The sequence below is a fragment of the Giraffa tippelskirchi genome, chromosome 5 (assembly GCF_054371585.1).
Source record: "Giraffa tippelskirchi isolate mGirTip1 chromosome 5, T2T-mGirTip1v1.2.pri, whole genome shotgun sequence".
In the NCBI taxonomy this organism is placed as follows: Eukaryota; Metazoa; Chordata; class Mammalia; order Artiodactyla; family Giraffidae; genus Giraffa; species Giraffa tippelskirchi.
This window is the reverse complement of record NC_137279.1, coordinates 48,133,779-48,149,767: the sequence shown is the minus strand read 5'-3', so window position 1 is coordinate 48,149,767 and position 15,989 is coordinate 48,133,779. Positions and strand designations below refer to the sequence as shown.

Sequence of the window (15,989 nt, the reverse complement as noted above, 5' to 3'; positions counted from 1 at the left end):
CTGTTCACCACAGAAGTCTGGGTTTACAAAGGACGTTTGTAATTAATGTAGTCTAAGGCACGCTATTCGCATATGGAAGCACATACCATACTGGCTTTTAATGACTGTCTGTGCATGCATGCCCAGAGAAGGCAATGGCACCCCACTCCAGTACTCTTGCCTGGGAAATCCCATGGACGGAGGAGCCTAGTAGGCTACAGTCCATGGGGTCGCTAAGAGTCGGACAGGACTGAGCGACTTCACTTTCACTTTTCACTTTCATGCATTGGAGAAGGAAATGGCAACCCACTCCAGTGTTCTTGCCTGGAGAATCCCAGGGACGGCGGAGCCTGGTGGGCTGCCGTCTATGGGGTCTCACAGAGTCAGACATGACCGAAGCGACTTAGTAGCAGCAGCAGCAGCACGCATGCCAAGTCACTTCGGTCGTGTCTGATGCTTTGCAACCCTATGAACTGAAGCCCACCAGTCTCCTCTGTCCATGGGGATTTTCCAAGCAAGAATACTGGAGTGGGTTGCATGCCCTCCAGGGGATCTGCCCCACTCAGGGAATCGAACCCACATTTCCTGCAGTTCCTGCGTTGCAGGTGGATTCTTTACTGCTGAGCCACCAGGGAAGCCCTAATGACTGTCCACTGAACTCTTAATTTTTTTTTATCTCTGCTTGCCCAGATCCAAAGGACCCATGAGACTGGTTTTCTTAGAATAAAATTAAAAAAATTTTAAATTTTGTAACCTGTACCTGGTTCTTCCCTCGTCCTCACCAAGCGCCTCCCAAATAAAACTCCACTTGCACAAGAATTTTATTAGGCAGTGACTGAAAGGACTGTACTAGACTGATTCCTTTAATCAGAGATCTGTATTGCAAAGGGCAATAAATTCCATTTAATGAATTAGGACAAAATTTTCTTTGTCTGCAATGTCAAAAGTCCTGGGAACATTTGTGTGAAAGTGATATGCTTTCGATTTATTCCTGTGATGATTCAGACTCTTACTGCCCAGTGAAATGTTCTGGAAGGCCTTCCATTAATCTGGTTTTATGGGAGCAAAGGGGAATGTGAAAGACAATGTTCCTGCAGAAGTAGGAGAGGAGCCAAAGCAAACACTCCCAAACAGAATCAACCCAAATGACTGGAAGGAGGAAATAAGGGGAAAAAGATAGCTGAGCATGTGGTCCAGAGTGGGACCATGCCCAGAGAATCCTGGGCTTTCTGATACAGGGAGCTTGAAGCCACATGTGCAAGCAGGAAGGACTGGTCTCTACCTGTTTTGCTCTACCACCCTGCACTCTGTTTTCAAGACACACATAGGGGTCTTTAAAAAAGACAAAACAATCCTATTAAATTTAAATTCTAAAAACTGCCCTACCTTGCCCTGCCCTCCCTTCTCTTTAATCTTCTCTTCTTTCCTGCAATCATAGGAACAGAGCAACAAAGACCTGCACTTACAGCATTTATGCAGAGTCACCATCAATCTACAGGATGAATCTAATTCCCATGGGCTTTGATGAAAAACCTTTCTTTTTGTCTGCAGCCTTGATTGGTAGATAAGAGTTAGAAGGTTGGCTCTGCTTGGCAGGGGAACTGGTGGGCAAGGGGGAGGGTGCAAGCCCTGATTGGAGGAAAGACGAGGAGATGAGGGCCTGGCTCTGATTGGTAGGGAAGCCTGCCATTTACAAACTCGGTGGAGAGGAGAGAGGAGTCATGCTCTGATTGGCTGGGAGTTCTCCAGGTGTAAGCCATGTTTACCTCCGTGCCTCTGAGAACTGGTGTTGCCTGTTTCAAACCTCTTGTCCCCAGCTCTCCATCTCTCCAGCATGGGGTCCACTTTGGAAACTATCTGGGTGCTAATCTCTCCTCACCCCAGAGGGGTGCTGCTGAATCCTCACCTGCCATGCTGTCAGCCTCCCCAGGTTGTAAGGAGGGCTGTCTCCAAGCCACCAACTCTGCACTTTTTTCAAGGGCAAGGGCCCAGCTTGCCCCCAGTGATCAGTGTTGCAGAAACGATGACAGGCATTAAAATAGCATGTCAGTAATTCTCTTTGAAACTTACTAGAAAATATGAAAAATAATGCACCTCACCTCCTTGTCCCCATCTGTAGATTTAGAAACATTACCGAAGAAAACAAAAGGTTTTCTCCCCAGTGCCTGACTCCTCATTGGTTTAACTGACTTTGAGGACATGCATTAACAGCTGCTGAAGACAAGCTTTGTGCCCTTTCCAGCTCCCACCTCCACCCCCTTCTCCAGTGGTCCATGTGTTTTCACGAGGTCTTCAGGCTCAGACTGGTGTACCCACCAAACATTCCTCCTTGTAATCATGTGAGGCAAGAGCTGATGTCTCAGAAAGGCATCTGGAAATTGAAAACTGGGTTTCTCTCCTTTTGAGGTCTTCTGAGGCTTCTCACTTCTCTCAATTTACCCTTAATGAGAATAATAAAACTTCATTTTTACCAGAGTATTTCACAGAAGAACTAAAAAAAAACCAAAAAAACCTATAGGTGACAATGTAGGGAAAAACAATGCCATTAGAAATAGGAGCTAGAATATTTAAGGAGGAAAGAGCGAGGTATGGGATGGTCCTAACCCATAAGTAACCCAAGAAAGAATGTGATGGCTGACTGCACTTTCCACCTTGTAGCTAAGACAACATGCAGAATGTGAGGTCACAAGGCCTCTGGGGAAGGGAAACACAGGTGCTGGGCAGAGGTCTGTTGGCTGTGTGAGCACCTTCTGAACAAAGGCTTTTGCAGACGGGTACCTCTCATCTCAGGGCTTCCCTAATAGCTCAGTTGGTAAAGGATCCACCTGGAATGCAGGAGACCCCAGTTCGATTCCCAGGTCGGGAAGGTCCCCTGGAGAAGGGATAGGCTACCCACTCCAGTATTCTTGGGCTTCCCTTATGGCTCAGCTGGTAAAGAATCCACTTGCAACATGGGAGACCTGGGTTAGATTCCTGGGTTGGGAAGATCCCCTGGAGAAGGGAAAGGCTACCCACTCCAGTATTCTGGCCTGGTGAATTCAGGGGGTCATCTGAATTTAATGACCCCAGTTTTCAATTTCCAGATGACTTTCTGAGACATTAGCTCTTGCCTTACATGACTACAAGGGGGGAATGTTTGGTGGGTACACCAATCTGAGCCTGAAGACCCAGTTCATGGGGTCACAAAGAGTGGGACATGACTGAGGGACTTTCCCTTTCACCTTTTCACCTCTCATCTCTTCCCACTCTGTCCTCATTCAGGCCTGCATTTGGGATTTTTGTTTTTTTTACCATTTCAATGTTAGCCATATGAATTTATTGTTATTTAAATGATTGATCTCTTAAGTGTTTATTCCTTGCTAAACTGAATAGTAACTAACCAGACGGGGGAAAACACACACACACATGCTCAAAATGCATGATTTCTGAAACCCTGTTTATCCTTCATTGTTTTCCCCTCTCTTCTTACTACTTTTGCCTCTGACAAATCAAGACTGCTTTGCAGACGTGTAGGCAGATGTGGCATTTACTGTGTCCTATATTATATCTGCTGCAGCTAGAGAGCTCTGGGGAGGGTGCTTCCCAGGCTGCACCAGGAGTCTGGCATCTGTGCACAGACTGTGGCTCTGCAGGGTCCGGCCTTGCCTGCTCCCCCACCCTCCCCTTCCTGTCCTTTTGCCAATTCATCACTCTGCTCAGAAGGGAAGCGACCAGATGGATTTTGGCCACCGCTAATGTAGTTCTATTTATGAGTAATCATTTTAAACAGAAAATGGGGTTTGCTGTCCTGAGAGAAGGTCAGACAGAGAAGACCAAAGCTCTCATCCTGAGAATCCGGTTTCAGTGAGTGAAAACAAAAAGGTAGAGGGGCTAAAATGTAGTTGTTGGTGAAAGGCGGTGGCAACCGAAAGCTAAGCCTATGGATACACCAAACGGAAAAGCCATCTTTTTTCATTAGAGGAGGAAGTGAATAATTTAGTTTTGGCTAGGTACAACCACTCCAGTCATATATCTGGAACAAGGGCTCAATAAAAACTAGATGACCTAGGAGCTAAAACAAAAGGAGTAGTAGAGACTATATCTTCTATCTGTGTTACTGTTGTTCAGTCACTCTTTGTGACCCCATGGCAGCACACCAGCTTCCCTGTCCTTCACTATCTCCCGGAGCTTGCTCAAACTCATGTTGACTGAGTCGGTGATGCCATCCAACCATCTCGTCTTCTGTCATTATTAGGTGGTGCCATCTGAAAACCAGAAGTAAAACACAATTCCGTGAATTCAGACTGTTGACAGTCATGAGCGCCGTAGGACAAACATCACACAGATCCACATTCGGAGGGTTTTTCACTTCAGGTAAAGTACTACATTAATTTTTTTGCATCACATTCTAAGCTCTGATTGAATTCTCATTTCTGTGTTAGACTGAAAGCACTTTAAAGTCTACAGACCAAGTTTTGAGTACTACTTGTGTATGTGTGCTCAGTTGTGTCTGACTTGTTTGCAGCCCCACAGACCAAGTTTTGAGTACTACTTGTGTGTGTGTGCTCAGTTGTGTCCGACTTGTTTGCAGCCCCACAGACCGTAGCCCGCCAGGCTCCTCTGTCCATGGGATTTTCCAGGCAAGAATACTGGAGTGGGTTACCATTTCCTTCTCCAGGGGATCTTTTTGACCAACAAATTCTGGCCGCTTTCTGCCCTTTTGTAGACACATTGATTCTAATCGCTGAGTTGATGTGCTGTCTTCTGTTTATACACCAAGACATTGCAGGTGCTGAGGGAATCCAGAAAGGGGGGCTGAACGCTGCTCCCCAGAGCTCCTCGTGCCTGAGCCATTCTGCTTCTCTGGCTCTCGTGAGCCCCTCCTTCTCATCCTCGGTGTCTGCGCTATGCTGTGGCACTGATAGGGGTTGCCTTTATTTAGAAAACAAAAATATAGGATGCTCAGTTAAATTTGAATTTCAGATAAACAACAAACAATTGTGTAGTATAAATTTGTCTCATGCCATAACCAGCGCCCTGTGTTTTATCTGGCATCCCTAGGCTATGTTTAGACTGTCTGCCAGGGAAGCCTCTGTCTTCTCACTAGGATGCCCTAGAGTCCCTTACACAAGCCCCGCACACTAACTGCCCCATGCCTGTGGCCTGCAGTACAGAGTAACTGCTTCTGCTGTTTTTTCCCACATGTAAGACCCAGAGTGGACTTCCCTGGTGGCTCAGTAGTAAAGAATATGCCTGCCAATGCAGGAGTCACAGGTTCGATCCCTGAGTCGGGAAAATCCCCTGGAGAAGGAAATGGCAACCCACTCTAGTATTCTTGCCTGGGAAATCCCATGGACAGAGGAGCCTGGTGGGCTACAGTCCATGGGGTCACAAAAGAGTCGGACACAACTGAGCAACTAAACAACAACAAAGACCCAGAGTAATAGTGATCTAGGGTACAAACTGTAGGTAATAAAAAACAGGAGGAGGAGGATGCAGTGGCACCCCCAGGAGAAATGCTCTGTAGATATTTCCAACTTCATGTTCACAAGTGGAGAATCTTTGACTTATTTTCTTGATCTTGACCTTAAGGGAGGCACTGGAACTCCTTGGATCCCAGCTTCATTTCTGACACAACAATGCCCGCCTGATAACTCTAAATGAACATGGTTTTAAAGAGCCAGGCAATACTTACCTACAAAAGCTGTTGCATAGCTAGTTTTTCTCTTCATTTGCAGGGAAGAGACACTTTCCAAGGTCACCAAGTGTCAGGGCTTCTGGAAATGGAGTGTTGTTTGGGCGATGGATCTTGGTGATTCCAGACGTTTCCGCTGTCTGCTCTGGAGGCTCCGTTGTTTGGGGGACTGCAGCCTATGTGGTTTCTCTGATGTCTGCTCCACTTCTCCTTCTTCCTGTTTGCCAGGGCTGGATGCAAAGTCTGGACCCCAAATTCAAAGGATCTGAGAGAAGATCTGCTGAGGCAGATACTATTAACTGAAACTCCCGATTCAATGTTGTTTTGGAGACTAGACATGTGTCCAGATCACTATCCTTCCTCATGTTCAGGCTTGAAGGAATGCATCAGGCTGGGGCACCAAGCCCCAGATCTGAACAACTGTGGCCTGAGTTTCAGGATGATGGGACACAGCACTTAGCACTTTGTTGAGAAGGGACCACCTGGCAGTCTCTTCCTCCAAAGGGGCTTTGGGCACAGTGGGCACTTCAAGTCTCTGAGTGGATTTCCACCTCTTATTCTCATGCACAGCGTCAAAGAAACTCCGCCGACCCTGATGCCACCATTGCATTAATCCACCATATGCAGACTTCCAAGTGGTCCTTCCTCCATGATGGCAAATAGAAAACTTTTGGTTGTTCAAAAGATCAGAGGATTTTAAAGTTTGAAGTTACGTTAGAAATACATAGAATAAGGGGCACTTCCCTGGTGGTCAGGTGGCTAAAATGCCACACTCCCAGTGCAGGGGGCCTGGGTTTGATCGCTGGTCAGGGAAGTAGATCTAACATGCCACAACTAAAGATCCCAGATCTCGTGTGCTGCGACTAAGACCTGGCACAGCCAAATAAATAAAAAAAATATTTTTTAAAAAAAGAAATATATAGAAGGGGAAGCTGAAGTACAGAGTGGAGACTAAACAGCTAGTTGCTGTGATCTCATTCATCATCCGGAGAAGGCAATGGCACCCCACTCCAGTATTCTTGCCTGGAAAATCCCATGGACGGAGGAGCCTAGTAGGCTACAGTCCACGGGGTCGCTAAGAGTCAGACACGACTGAGCGACTTCACTTTCACTTTACCCTTTTATGCATTGGAGAAGGAAATGGCAACCCACTCCAGTATTCTTGCCTGGAGAATCCCAGGGACGGCGGAGCCTGGTGGGCTGCCGTCTATGGGGTCGCACAGAGTCGGACACGACTGAAGCGACTTAGCAGCAGCAGCAGCAGCAGCAGCATTCATCATCCAGATTCCAACTATGGGGACTGCCTCCCTTCTTTGCCTTTTATTTACCACCAAATTATCCTATATTCTAATCTCCTCTCTAGTGATGGCCAAACTACTATTCCTATCTTGATAATTTAGTTTTTCCAATCAAGAAAAAATGAAATTAAAGAGAAAGCAGACCACTTTTATTTATAGTTACTTTTGGACTAAGTTCCTGTCTGGACCAGAAGCTTAGCAAGGATTTTTTTTTCCCCTTTAGTTTGTGCAGATCTTGTCAAACCCCGAATCTTGTACTTGGAAAATAACAACCAGCCAATTATGGGCTGTCATCATTCTGATGAATGATATGAGCCTTCTCTGCTCCCTAAGTGCATATCTTCTTCCTGACCCTTGATCTGAGGCAATTACGAAAAGCAATAAAATCACAAAACCTCACTCTTGATCAATGTATTCCGGCCAGAGGGAGATCAGGTTGTCCTTACCGAATACCTATAATTAGACTGGGTTTGAAATTTGGACTGCTGCATCAAGTAGAAAAAAAAAAGCATAGTCTTTTTTCTATGCATTTTTTTAAGCATAGAAAAACATCACCATCCCAACATTTCTGAAGGAGCCAGAGATCCAAAAGCTGTGAACAGACTTAGGACTGAAATCAAGGCATTTTGAACTAGGGATCTTATTGTGACACTTTCTAAGCAGCCAGTTGTGTAGTAGTTAGGTCTTATACAAACAAGGGGTGGTACTTGGAAGTCACCAAAATTTTTGTGTAGCCCAAATAAGCAACGACAGTGAAAGGGAATAAAGTGTTCTTATAGCAACGATTCCCTTACCACTCATGATACCTTGAGATGCTGTAAAGCTACAAACTGAACTTCTTTTTTAATAACAATTTTATTGAGGTATAACTTATGCACATAACTGCATCTATGTAAAGTGTACAATGCATTTTGAAAGATGTATAAACCCATGAAACTATAACCATAATCAAGGTACATTTCTATCAGTTTCAGAAGTTGCCCTGTGACCTTTATAATCCATCTTCCCACCATCCTTTGCCCCTCAAGGATCTGTTTCTGTCACTATGGGATTAGTTTGCACTTTCTAAGATTTTATATAACTGGAAACATACAATATATAGTCTTTTGTTCCTGGCTTCTTTAACTCAGAACAGTTATTGTGAGACTCAACCATGTTTGTTTGTGTATCCACAGTTTGTTCTTTTTTATTGCTGAATAATGTTCTATTGTGTTAGTGATGAACTATGGGGTGTTTCCATTTTTTGGCTATTATGACTGCTATGGACTTTTGTCCATTTTATCTCTCTTAGGTAAGAACCTAGGTGTGGAATTGCTGAGTCATGCAGAGATCTATACTTAACTTTATAAGAAACTACCAACCTGTTTTCCAAATGGTTGGTACCATTTCATATTCCCCCTAGTTGTGTATGAGAATTTGGTTGGTTCACATCCTCACCAACACTTGGTAGCAAGTGTGCACACATGCATGTGTGGTAAAATATGTGTAACATAAAATTTACCATTTTAACTATTTTTAAGTGTACAATTCAGTGGCAATAAGTGTATTTACAAAGTTGTGAAGCCATCACCACCATTATCTTAAAACAATTTTTTTTTATCCTCCAAACAGAAACAGTAAGTTTTAGCTTTTACATTTAGACCCATATAACTTTCCATTCCCCTTTCCCTCAGCCCCTGTTAACCTTTGTTCTACTTCCTATCTCTTTGAATTTGCCTATTACGGATATTTAAGTCAAATCACACTATTTGTTCTTGTGTCTGGCTTATTTCACATGACATATTTTCGAGATTTGTCCATGTTGTAATATGTATCATTTCATTCATCTTGTGGTTTTGATTTGCATTTCCATGATGATCAATGATGTTGAGCATCTTTTCATGTATTTATTGGTCATTTGTAGATCTTCTTTGGAGAAATGTGTATTCAAGTCCCTTGCCCATTTTAAAATTGGGTTGCTTGTCTTTTTGTTGAACTGTCAATGATCTTTCTATATTCTGGATATTAAACCTTTACCAGATATCTGAACTGCAGATATGTTCTCCCTTTCTGGGGGTTGTCTTTTCATTATCTTGATAATTTCCTTTGATGCACAAATTTAAAAAATATTTACCTGTTTTCTCTTTTGTTACTTGTGCTTTTGGTGTCATACCTAAGAATCCATTCCCAAATTCATCGTCATGAAGATGTACCCTTATGCTGTATACACCCCTAAGAATTTTGTGGATTTAGCTCATACTTAGATTATCAATCCATTTTGGGATAATTTTTGTATATGTTATGAGGCAGGGGTTCAATTTCATTCTTTTGCATGTGGAAACTCAGGTGTCCTGGATCTATTTCTTTCCTCACTGAATGAACCTGATGCCCTCATCATAAATCAACTGGGCAAAGAGGTACAGGCTTATTTCTGGATTCTTAATTCTATTCCACTGGTCTATGAGTGAGTGAGTGAAGGTCACCCAGTCATGTCCGACTCTTTGCGACCCCATGGAATTCTATACAGCCCATGGAACTCTATACAGCCCATGGACTTCTCTAGGCCAGAATACTGGAGTGGGTAGCCTTTCCCTTCTCCTGGGGATCTTCCCAACCCAGGGATCGAACCCAGGTCTCCCTCATTGCAGGCGGATTCTTTACCAGCTGAGGCACAAGGGAAGCCCCCATTGGTCTATAGGTCTATCTTTATGCCAGCATCACACTGTTTTGGTTACTGAAGTTTTGTAGTGAGTTTTGAAATTGGGAAATGTAAGTCCTCCAACTTTGTCTCTTTTTTCAAGACTGTTTTGGCTTTTCGGGCCCCCTTGCAGTGCCATATAAATTTTATAATTGGCTTTTATAATTTGGCAAAATAGGCTCTTAAAATTTTGATAGGGATTACATTCAATCTGTAGATCACTTTAGGTATTATTAACTTAACAATATTATCTCCCCATTCATCAATATGATACTTTTCCATTTATATAGATATTATTTTATTTCTCTTATAATGTTTTGTAGTTTTAATGTACAACTCTGTTCCTTGGTTAAATTTATTCCTAGGTTTTTTATTCTTTCAGATTCCATTGCAAATGAAATTGCTGTCTTAATTTCCTTTTCTTAATGTCCTTAATTTCATTAAAGAATGTTGAATTTTGTCAAATGTTTTTTCTGCATCAGTTGGGATAATCATAAAGGTCTTTTCCCTTATCCTACCAATGTGATGAATTACACTGATTTTCTTAGGCTGAACCACCCTTGCATTCTTGGGGTAATGTCAGTCTTTTAATCATTTTAGCAGGTGTGTGGTAGTATCAGTTCTCATTTGCATCTTGATGACTAATGATATTCAGCAACTTCTCATGTGCTCATTAGGCATTGTGTATATATATACAATTGTGTGTATATATACACAATGCCTAATGTAAATAAATTTACCCAGTAAAGGCCTTGTATTCAGTACTGAAAGGGGTTTTCAAGTGGGTTGTCATAATATTGAGTTGCATGAGATCTTTACATATTCTGAATACAAGGCCTTTACTTGATAAATTTATTGTGAATTTCCCACCCCCCATCTTCAGCTTGTTTTTTCATTTTCCTAACCATGTTCAAAGAACATGTATTTAACAGTCCAGCTGATCAATTTTTTTTTCTTTTATGGTTTGTGTACTTGTATTTTAAGACATCTTTACTTACTCAAAGGTTGTGAAGATTTTCTCGTTTTAGTTTTATAGTTTTAGCTTTTACATTTAGATCCATTTACTTCAAGTTAATTTTTGTGTTGTGTGAGGTAAAAGTTTATTCTCCAGTGGGACATAGTTGTTTCAGCATTATTTGTTGAAGACGTCCTTTCTCCCCTGCCTTGGCACGTTAGTAGATCACTTGAACACATACACATGGATTTCCTTTTGCCAAACCACAGTTTTGATTATTGCAGCATTCAGTTTTGAAATCAAGAAGTTCAAGTCTACCAATTTTGTTCTAACAAGTTTACCGCTATCTTCTAGGTCACATGTATCTCCAAACATATTTTAAAATCAGCCTGTCAACTTCTAAAAATTGCTGGAATTCTAAGAGGGACAGTGTCAGGTCTATGGATCAATATTATTTTTGTAAAATGAATTAGCAAGTGAATTTTCCCCTTTTGAAAGAGTGTTTTGTTGGATAGGTACTATTTCTTACTTAAATGACTGCTAGAATTTACTGGAGAAGCATCTGGATACGCAGTTCTGTGAGAAAGTTTTCCATTGTGCTATTTAGTGCTATTCAGACTTTAGATTTTGAAGAAGGCTCCTGCCAAGAAGCTTTTTACTCTTGGAAAGCCCATCCACTATTAATGCCACAAATGCTAACAAGAAGCAAAAAGTAGTAATTATCAGAATTTCGGCTGGAGAATATTCTTGTCTATCAAAGTGCTATGCAGGTGGCCTAGAAAGAATTTTACTTTTACTCCTAATGCATGATACATGGTAGAAAGGAATGAACTTAAGTTTCCACCCCCATGAGTAGTAGTATTGTTTCTTCATTCTCCCCTCCCTTTCACAAATATATTTACCTTGCCAGATGCTCACTTCTTTAAGCTGGTACCCTTTCTTGTTTTGAGAGCCCCAGCACCCAGCTCAGTGCTAGGCAAACTGTAGGCATTCCAGTTTGTCAAGGTACAGATGACAATTAACACTGTCACTCATGGTACTGCAGTGTTCTTGGGGCAACAGGTAAGAGATTGAGTTTAGGACTTAACTCTTCTTAGGACCATGAAGAAGAGATGCCTAGTAGCCTCAACCAAGAGAGACTGAAATGCTACCAGAATTCCTTAAAGAAAATTCTTTAGCACATAAGGCTCACTAATTTATCCTTGAGGTTATTAAAATATCAGCAGGCACTAGAATTTGTACCATAAACCTTAGCTCACTCTTATTCTTTTTGAAGATGGAAGCAACATGATAGAAGTGAATGTATACTAGATTCTGGAATTACTAGGCCTGATTTAAGGGATGTATGCTTACTGATCTAAGCATCAAATGAATAAATGTGCAAATACTATGTACACTTCATAAGTATACAAGTGTATGAAAATGTTAGTTGCTCAGTTTTGTCTGACTCTTTGTGACCCCATGGGCTGTAGCCCACCCAGGCTCCTCTGTCCATGGAATTTTCCAGGCAGGAATACTGGAGTGGGTTGTCATTCCCTTCTCCAGAGGATCTTTCTGACTCAGACATTGAACCCACATCTCCTGCATTGGCAGGCGGATTCTTTACCACTGTGCCACAAGGGTAAATTAATATTAACTGGGCCCACAGAAATGAATAGAGTTATACAGGTCACGTTAGTGGGAACACAAACATTTAGTCTTTCTCTCTGGATTGGGGTTAAATGCCACAAAGTCAGCTCCAGCAATACAGGTACTAGGCAAAAGATTTCTTAGTTCTTTTCCCAATCTTCCCTCTTCATTTCTCAATTTCTATCCCTTTCTCCACCCTACCATTTCAGCAAGACTCAGTTCATATCTGTCCTTTCAAAACAAGGCCTACCTCCAAATTTTAAATCCTCTTAGCATAATACACAAATTCACAGCTCAATATAATAAACCTCCCAGGGAGATTTGATTTTTAAATCTGAAGGAATGAATTTTTAGAGTGAATTTCAGTGGCTGCTTCAGGCAGATGGGGAGATGTTTTAGAAGCACAGGAGCATTACGTAGGGACCTATTAGACTACCCAAAGTAATCTACTTGCAGGGCCAGAGCAACTTCTGAAATTATTTTACTTTCACTTTAAATAAAGTGGTTTTTCTCAGTACCCAAGAGGTTCAAATAAACTCTCTGAGACATTTTGTTGGTGTAGATTTTAAGTTACAAGCTTGATCTGTTACCCCCAAATACAGTTTTTAAGGAAGATTAGTTACAAATTGTTGTCAGTACTTTCCAATGACAGAAAAAAATTACATGATAGTAAAATTGGATGAATTCTTTATGTGAGAGATAACAATTCTCTCATCACCAGATGGAATTACTCCAATTCATGCAATAAATGACCATTACATTTTTAAAAGTTGCCCTAGTTTTTCTAGGTGAGATTTCATGCCTATTTTAAATCAAGACATCAGTATGCTCTTGAGCTCACCTCACTCTCCACGGGAAGCAGTGAGGACACACGTGGTTTTTCTGAGATACAACTGGACTCCAGAGGACCAAAGTATCATCTCAGTTCTTTCACCTCAGTGTGAAGGTGCCCAGGAAATCTTCAGTTTCAGAAGTAATGGCCCTGGTGGCCAATGTAACACTACAGATTATTTAGAACTTCAGTAGTGATCAAAAAAAGGAACAGGAAGGAAATTTTGACTCATCTTGACATAAAACCGGCAGAAATCAGCATTGCCAAATTTCTGTAATTAGAAATCATGAGGGTAAAACAGAAGAGGTTCGTTTATGTTGGGGATACCCACACAGTAGACTTTGTGAATGTCTCTTACAGAACCACATAAGATAGTACCATCAACATCTTATATATTTACATACAAGTTGAATACAAATTCTTAAAATTTATAATAGAACATTAAAATAATCTTCTAATAAAATCAGCCTTAAGTATAAGGAATCTAGATTTCAGTATCTTGTACACTTCTAAATAAATATCTTTGATCTATAGTCCTTGAAAATATTATAGTTTATGGTGGCATGATAGAGACAAGTCAAACAGTATTATAAGTAAAAATGAAACATCAATTTAAAAATAAGCCTAAAAACACACTGAGTTGAAATTATAGAAAATCAAAACACTAAGTATACAGTAATTAAATATCAGGTATAACCAAATGCGTGCTAAATGACACAATTTCAACTTCTATAAAAAGTCCTTTAAAAATCATAAATCTAAATAAATAAGCTGAAACACGAAGGGATATACTGTACCAGCCAGTAACAACTAGTAAGAAAATTCTCTCTTTCTTTCAAATGATCCTAACCGAAAAACATGAAATAATGATCATTGCTAAAAAACTATAATTCATGTGTTTTGTTTCTTTTAGAATGCTATCAATGAGATAAAAAAGTTAAAGAAAGGCTTCCTAATTGTTAGATCACTGTACTTTAGAAAAGGAAAACTGACAGATTTAAATAAAAATCAGACATTTGTCTATTTAAGATATGATTGAATTTTCATCTAATGACCCCATATTCGGTCTGAATCAAGCCCATGATATGAATGCACATTCAAGCATCTGAATGTCTGATCTGTTAACACTGAATTATATATGATGATGTAATTTCATTCATTAAAGTATTAGTTTATTTTACTTAAGACCAGAATCAAAACATCTAGAGCAGGAACTAATATTTTATTTATCTTTGTAGAAGGGTTCTTAGATTCTCAGAACATAATAGGTGCTGAATAGGTATTTACTGAATTGAGCTGAATCCAGCATTCATTACAGGAAGCATTGAATCCATGATGAAACTGGTTGCCTGAGACTCAGAGGGAGCTATTCAGTTTTATCTCTAGGCCTGTGATGAACTTCTGGCTAGTTAGTCAAGTTAACTGTCACTGTATCTGTCACAGTTTCTCAATTCAGGGCCAAGAATTCTATAATTCATCTGTTCCATAGTTAAGCCTTCTTGAAAGTTTTGTGCCTGCACATTTATAGTCATGTTGAAAGAATGATCTTTGTTATTCTATGCTGGGTTTTTGCTTCTGAGAACTGTCTGAAATACACACACACACAAACCATTTCGCAAGTGGAAAACAGAATCTGGAAAGAGTGCACAAAGCCTAAATTACATAGCTCCCAACGTGAACTGAAAAAAGACACTGAAACCATAAGGAAACTCCTTTTCATTACACACAAACTTATTGCGTGATGGCTGGAAGCAACATCTTTGGACCAACCATTGTAAACCAAGGGTGTCCTTTAACCATTAGCTTGAAGGTAGCCAAAAATGGTTTGGCTCCAACACTGCCCTGGCTAATTCTGCTCAGTGTAGCTCATTACGCTAGGAAGCGGCAAGGAGGAGGTGGACATGCTGTCCAAAGACCATTCCTTCCATCCACAGTGCTCAGATCAATATCGCTTCATTGTGTGACTATTCTAAGAGTTCCTCTGCATCACCATTTACAGTTGCTGTTTCTGATGTTTGCTGTGCCTCTGTGGGGAAGGGTGGGGTGCGCGTTACAGAACTCCTGAAATAAAAGCTGCTTAGAAAGTTTCACTCTTTGATTCTCACTGCCGGCATGCCTGTCCTTCTTGAATGCTTGCTAGGAGAGGTAGATCCAGTGTTTAAGTTCTGCTATTCCCTGTAGTAACTTAGTGTAATAGAAGTCCATGTTGTCTGCAAAGTCTGTACAAACGGGTGACTCCATGTCACCAAAAGTGCAGTATAACGCAGTTCCTCCCACACTAAGCAAAACCGTCACTATGCACAGCAAGACCAGTAAAATACAGGAACCACCTCCAACTTCATCTGCAAACAGGAAAACAGAGTAAGGTTAAGCTGACGCAAGAATCAAATTCCATTATCTTGTCTCACCGATTAAGATAACTAGATGTTTCTAATATTAGTCCTCTGAGGAGGGTCCCTGATAGAAAGCTAGTGTACCAATGACTGTATGAGGACCTATTAGTTCCCATAAAGATACACACTTGTGGAACTTGTGAATGCTAAAATTAAAACTAGTCCATTTATCCAATGGCTATAACCACTTCCATAAAAAAGGAAGAAAAAATTTGGCAGTACATCTCAGATCAAACACATGTGGTTCAAGATTTTTACAGAAACAGGATTATGTAATTGTATTCTCCTTTGATTGACATATTTAGTTTAGTAGATCTTCATAGTTAATAGACCTTAAGAGATTTAATAGTTTATACTTAGTATACCTTTTATACATACAAATAAAAAGGATTGTATCATTTGTGCTGTGTTTCTTAGTTTTTTGGGGGTTTTGGTCAGTTCAATACTTTTATCATCTTTTCTGTTTTTGCCATGATTCCCACCCACCCTCTTATCTTTGTAAGCAATCTATTTTATGTATTTTTTCAGCTATTTCTTCTTTATCATATATTT

General features: G+C 40.8%; 2 protein-coding genes across 8 annotated transcripts in view; one reads left to right on the top strand and one right to left on the bottom strand.

Annotated features, from left to right (window-relative positions):
• The window catches only part of LOC145505131 (histone H3.3C-like), a 52,767-nt gene that overhangs the window by 26,779 nt on the left and 9,999 nt on the right, over nt 1-15,989 (top strand). The window contains exons 1-3 of one of the 6 annotated variants that reach the window (XR_014052871.1): nt 2,676-2,753; nt 4,214-4,332; nt 5,697-7,097. The gene's annotated coding sequence lies outside the window, so the exon portion shown is untranslated. Of the gene's footprint in view, nt 1-2,663; nt 2,838-4,213; nt 4,333-5,696; nt 7,098-15,989 lie in introns of those variants that run through there. The other 5 variants (XR_014052869.1, XM_081486905.1, XR_014052872.1 and 2 more) reach the window with 5 other exon arrangements.
• The window catches only part of CNST (consortin, connexin sorting protein), a 90,351-nt gene continuing 87,122 nt past the window's right edge, over nt 12,761-15,989 (bottom strand). For both annotated transcript variants that reach the window (XM_081486896.1, XM_081486897.1), the window contains one exon: nt 12,761-15,386. In XM_081486896.1, coding sequence (XP_081343022.1) covers nt 15,181-15,386 — 206 coding nt within the window. In that variant the 3' untranslated portion in view covers nt 12,761-15,180. The remainder of the gene's footprint in view (nt 15,387-15,989) is intronic.